The sequence below is a fragment of the Helianthus annuus genome, chromosome 1 (genome assembly GCF_002127325.2).
Source record: "Helianthus annuus cultivar XRQ/B chromosome 1, HanXRQr2.0-SUNRISE, whole genome shotgun sequence".
Classification (NCBI taxonomy): Eukaryota; Viridiplantae; Streptophyta; class Magnoliopsida; order Asterales; family Asteraceae; genus Helianthus; species Helianthus annuus.
In genome coordinates, this window is record NC_035433.2 from 63,154,106 (window position 1) to 63,160,188 (window position 6,083).

General features: G+C 36.3%; 1 protein-coding gene across 1 annotated transcript; it reads left to right on the forward strand.

The window, feature by feature from the left end:
- The first annotated feature begins 232 nt into the window (after window positions 1-232).
- On the forward strand, window positions 233-4,052 carry LOC110868075 (methylthioribose-1-phosphate isomerase). The gene is made up of 9 exons (XM_022117164.2): window positions 233-419; window positions 635-690; window positions 1,427-1,585; window positions 1,658-1,757; window positions 1,872-2,014; window positions 2,109-2,214; window positions 2,288-2,426; window positions 2,503-2,771; window positions 3,781-4,052. Exons 1-9 carry the CDS (start codon window positions 348-350, stop codon window positions 3,853-3,855), a joined length of 1,119 nt encoding a protein of 372 aa, XP_021972856.1. The 5' UTR covers window positions 233-347; the 3' UTR covers window positions 3,856-4,052.
- Window positions 4,053-6,083: the final 2,031 nt, after the last annotated feature.

Genomic DNA, 6,083 nt, shown 5'->3' on the forward strand with positions numbered 1-6,083 from the left:
TGCGGTAATTCGATCATAACTTCACAATGTTCCGATTGAATTCGCATCGGTTAGGGACAAACATTTTTAAATTCGAACAAACCTATCCAAACAAATCGAATAAATAATCTATACTAACTCTACACTTCGCATTTTTAGCATGATTCATGATTTGATGGCCATGCCGTTATCAAAACGAAAAGAAATCGAATAAAATATTACTTTTTTAACGGCATATATATATCACTTTCTCTCAAGTCTTGCTTTCGATTCTCGTTGTATCTCCACTCCAGTAAAAGCCCTAATTGTATCTCTGTTCCTCTTTCTTTCACTAATTCTCTCAATAAAAACCGCCTTCATCTCAATCCATGGGATCTCAAGAGGACTCATCTCTGCAATCAATCCGTTATCACCGTGGCTCACTTCACTTACTTGATCAGGTGGTTTTCTTTTTTAACTATTTACTTCAATATCACTTTAATTAGAAGCTAATACCAATTTCTAATTTGTGTGCTTGTGCTTTATTTCTACTATGGAGTAGTATACTAATTATTATGTTTAGAGTTTTGTTTTTCTCTGATTGTAAGGATAAAATTAGTGAATAAAGATATATATATGTATGTATATATATGTGACTGTAGTTTGTTTTGAGCAGAGAAAACTTCCTCTTGATACCATCTATTTGGAAATTCGAGATGCCGTTGAGGGCTGGTAAGTTTTTTAAATGCATCTTCTCAAAAAGTTCCAAAAACTTTAACTTTGTATATCGGTTTTATTCGCTTTACGTGTTGTTGATCGTTTATGTATTACTCATAGTTGTCAGTACTAGCGGCTAATAGTATACGTAGCGTATAGGTCATATGTCGCTTATATAGCGAAAGGATAAAGGTTTGATGAGAACTCCTTCGAGTAGTGAGAACCATGAGAACTCCTGCTTCCTGTGTGAGTTTTTCAACCATATTTTGCACAAAGGTAGATTAACACCTAACTAAGACATCTGCGAAAAAAAGAATTTAAAAAAAAATTGACAAGCCGGTATTTATTCGACATGTAAGTTTGTTTTACGCTGGTGTAAATGGATGCTGACGTCATCAGCCCCAGAATGTTACGGTGTTGTAAATTTGGTTTACGGGAGTGTAAGAAGTTTTATACGATATATTTTTTTTTGAAAAAGTTTCATAATTTTTTTTTTAAAAACCTTTGAATCAAAAAGTTCTCAAGCTCTCACAACTCAAGCTAGTTCTTATTTTAAGCATTCCCTATAGCGACAAATAGCAACATTTTTATTTATTTTTTTCATTTTTTTTCTCATCTCCCCTGCTATTTGCTATTGACAACTATGGTATTTCTTTACGATCATATGGAGTTGCTGTCAATGGTTTTGCACGACGAAATTTCAACAATATTTTGTTTCATACGAGTTGATTATTCGTATGTGTTTATCCAGGGAAGCGATAAGAGAGATGGTGGTTCGTGGGGCACCTGCTATCGCCATAGCTGCAGCGCTTTCACTGGCTGTTGAAGTATCGAAACTGGACGGGTTTAGTGGAACACCAAAGGATGCAGCATCTTTTCTTGAAAAGAAATTGGAATATCTTGTCTCAAGGTAATGTTTAATTAATTAATATTTGTTGTGTATCCTTTAAACATTTTATTTACTTGTCGCACTATTCATCAGTCGTCCGACAGCTGTGAATCTTTCCGATGCTGCAACTAAGCTTACGGAGCTTGTAACGAACCATGCTGCGACTGCCACAGACGCGAATCAAGTTTTCCAAGTAATCATTCGTTTTTTGCGCGTGGATACGTAAAATCCCGTACAATTTGTGGTTTTTTAAGAATGTATTGTAATCATGAGTAATGTAGTTGTGCATTGTTTTCCGCTCAAACAGGCTTACATTGACGCGGCTGAAATAATGCTAAAGGATGATGTTGCTGACAATAAAGCAATAGGGTCGTATGGATCATCTGTCATTCAGACTCAAAAGAAGGATTGCAAGAAAATATCGGTTTTAACGCATTGCAATACTGGCAGGCTAGTAATCTGTAATCCCATCCTCCATCATGACATCATCATCATCATCATCGTCGTCTATTATATCCTGATTTAGTATTTTTCGTTATAATAGTCTCGCGACAGCTGGATACGGAACCGCTCTTGGAGTAATCCGTGCGCTTCATGCCGATGGAGTACTAGAGCGGGCTTATTGCACAGAAACCCGTCCTTTTAATCAAGTAAGCAATATATTTTTATTCTCGTTTATTTTTACGCTACATTGAAATTAAGTCAACATATATGCAAACGTAGGGATCAAGATTGACAGCTTATGAGTTGGTGCATGAGAAAATACCAGCCACTCTTATAGCGGATTCTGCGGCTGCTGCGTTAATGAAAACCGGGCGCGTGCATGCTGTCATCGTTGGAGCTGATCGTGTTGCTGCAAATGGTACTTTACGACTTTACTAATCACCAAAAACAGCTGCTTCTTACTTGTGATGTAATGAACACAATTGCAATTGCAGGTGACACTGCGAACAAGATTGGAACGTATAGCCTTGCGTTATCCGCCAAACATCACGGTGTTCTGTTTTATGTTGCGGCACCATTGACTTCGGTTGATTTATCATTGTCTTCCGGAGATGAGATTGTTATCGAAGAAAGATCAGCTAAAGAATTACTAAATACCCGCGGAGGTCTTGGGGAACAAATTGCGGCTTCAGGAATATCTGTTTGGAATCCAGCTTTTGATGTTACACCGGCTAATCTTATTAGTGGAATCATAACCGAGAAGGTAACTTTCTCTTTCTGTGTGAGACATACATACATATAGGAGTGTTAAACGGATTGTGTTCGTGGGTTGGTGGGTCCAACCCTACCCGAACCCGAAAATCGTGTCAGACACATGAACCCAAACATGACACGAATATTCACTAGTTGACCTGAACACGACCCGTTTTATCCGCTTTTATTATTTTTTTCTACATATTAATATTTTAAAATAAAATTTTATAACAAAAAATACAAATGTTTATAAAACATTTACATTTTAATTCTAAAATCTTATGTCATATTTTAAAGTTATATTGCACAACATACCCAACCAATTTAACTTATGATGTAAAAACACTATTTGAAAAAAGAGTTAATTGCCCGGATAGTCCCTGTGGTTTGTCATTTTTTCACCTTTAGTCCCCATCTTTTCAAAATAGCATGTATAGTCCCTGTGGTTTAACAAACTGTTACTCGGATAGTCCCTGTAATGGATGCACGTTAAATAATTCAGTTATGTGGATGTAAAATTACAAAAATACCCTTGGTCCATCTCTATACCTTTACTCTCTCTCTCTATCATCAGACACATCTCTCTCCTTTAAAAAGCCACCACCACAACCACCTCGGCCACCGCCATCACCACTCAGCCACCACCACTATCACCCATTTAACTGAATTATTTAACACCCATCCATTACAGGGACTATCCGAGTAACAGTTTGTTAAACCACAGGGACTATACATGCTATTTTGAAAAGGTGGGGACTAAAGGTGAAAAAATGGCAAACCACAGGGACTATCCGGGCAATTAACTCTTGAAAAAATTAAAATATGATATAAATGGGTTAAACGAGTCAACCCGCCAACTCATCGGGTTCGACCCGACCTGACTAGCTAAACGGTCCAGGGGTTCAACATGAAACTGACCCTAACCTGTTTAGACTAAACCTGTGTTGTGTCGGAAATTCACACCCCTAAATACATATATATGTGATTGTACCTGAATCAAATGATTGTGTTTCTGTTAGGGTGTCATTACAAAGACAGGGAATGAGGAGTTTGACATCAAGGGTTTTGTACACAAGACTATGAGCAACAACTGATATACAAGGGTGGTTTTCATGACTTGTAATGTATTTTGTGTTTCTGAATAAACCAGACACAAAAGCTAAAGCCGGGATGCTTGTATTGTCTTCGTCCCATTATAGGTTCAACATTCCAATAATCGTATTAGTGTATGTTATGGTTTTGTACCGACTTGCTTGAGCCTTAATAATATGAGATTGGTTGGTTTGCATCACTTATATATTTCAAATTGGGGGTTCAGAAATGGAAAGAAACATAGCACAGTACATCAAATGTATGAGTAGTGTTTTTTTTTTTTTTTTTTTTTTTAAATAACAACAATTTAATCCACTAATTTTACGCTACCCTCCATCACGAGAGTCGAACCCTTGACCTCATGGGAAGGGATTTAGTTGGTAATGAGGTAGCGAAAAGTGATAGTTCGTATATCATGTAATATGTTGTGTAAATTGTGTCGGGTTGACGAGTTGAATTAATGAACTCAAATGTTATGGCAAAAGATCAAATACAAATAATCTTAACATACTAAACATACAAATTGAAGGAAAACCCAAAAAGACAAGGTGGCATTTTTGTAATTACCACCAACTATCAAAGTTACAACCAAAAATACCTAAAAAAACACAATTTTTTTTTTTAACATTTTTTATTAAAAAATCGCTACATTTCGTTAGCAAAAAAAAAAAAAAAAATTTTTTTTTTTTGCTGCTACTAAAAGTAGCGATTTTTTAATAAAAAATGTTAAAAAAATAAAATAAAATAATTTGTGTGTTTTTTAGATTTTTTTAGGTTTTTTGGGGGGTTTAGTTTTTAGCATTTTAGCTTGGGTGGGGCGGGGGGGTTAGGTTTTTTTTAGGTTTTTGGGGGTGGGGGGGGGGGGTTAGGTTTTTTTAGGTTTTTGGGGGTGGGTGGGGGGGGGGGGGTTAGGTTTTTTTTAGGTTTTTGGGGGGTGGGGGGGGGGGGTTAGGTTTTTTTAGGTTTTTGGGGGGTTGGGGGGGGGGTAGGTTTTTTTTAGGTTTTTGGGGGGTGGGGGGTTTAGGTTTTTTTTGGGGGTGGGGGGAGTGGTTAGGTTTTTTTAGGTATATTTGTAGAGTAACTTTGATAGTTATTGATAATTACAAAAATGGCACCTTGTCTTTTTGAGTTTTCCTTCAATTTGTATGTTTAGTATGTTAAGATTATTTGTACAAGAACTTTACCCCAAATGTTATATATTTATTCTTGTTACACATAATAATCCTTATCTGAAGACACTTAAAATTAAAACTCGAACAACACCATTGTACACCATTTATCAGTTAAACAAGTTGACATGTTATAATTGAATTTGCAAATGACCTAAACAAATTGAAGGGTAATCGGGTTGTAATATATACGGGTTGACCTTATAATATTGTTTCTTAGTTTCTTATATTGAGTTGACTGATCGATGCACATTATTGAACATGTTAAATAGAACAATCCGAAGAAATGAGTTAGAAATTATAGTTTAAAACCTGAAAAATTATTCACCCCAATGATATGCATGATGTAAAAACTCTCAACTCGTAAGTATCGTGTGATGGACATACAGATGGGCATATCAGGTTTTTTTTTTTTTTTTTTTTTTTTTTTGTTTTTTTATATATATATATATCTGGAACCGGTTCCTAACCGGACCCGGTTCTTGTATGAGTGTGGGTGGAACCGGTTCTTGTAGGAACCGGTTCCAGTTCCTACCCGGTTTTAGATCATTAATACTGGAACCGATACTAACAGATTCCAGGTAGGGTTGTAACCGGTTCTTCTGAAGAACCGGTTCCATCGGGTAAGTCAATAAAAAACCCTGCAAAGTTACTGTAGGACAATACCCTGCCACTAAGAGAAAACGCACTTTCCGAAGCTACGGTGGAAGTTTGGACCGTTAGTATATCACGAGCTATGGTGGCTAGAATCGGGAATTCCGATTCTTTTTTATTTCCACCATGACAAAATATCAAATTTTTTATATTCCTCGGCGGTCATAGTACACGAATAATTTGTTTCTTTATATCTACCGAGTTCACTTGATGGGGCGTTACCCCTTTGTTGTTTAGCCGTTTCATCTCTAACGACATTCAACATTGTTATGAGTGGGTCTCCAATCGTGGTCGTACAACTAGAGGCCGATGATCGAGACTCAAACAAAGTAGTAGTATTTTTTTCCTCATATTTGTTTAAATAATGATCATAAACTTTAGATAAACAAGTGTTGAATTTTTTTTTG

Excerpts from the sequence above, each read along its gene's own strand:
- LOC110868075 (XM_022117164.2), top strand. The coding sequence starts at position 348 with ATGGGATCTCAAGAGGACTCATCTCTGCAATCAATCCGTTATCACCGT. Across the intron at positions 420-634 it reads CACTTCACTTACTTGATCAG|AGAAAACTTCCTCTTGATAC; the intron begins GTGGTTTTCTTT and ends TGTTTTGAGCAG. Across the intron at positions 2,215-2,287 it reads AAACCCGTCCTTTTAATCAA|GGATCAAGATTGACAGCTTA; the intron begins GTAAGCAATATA and ends ATGCAAACGTAG.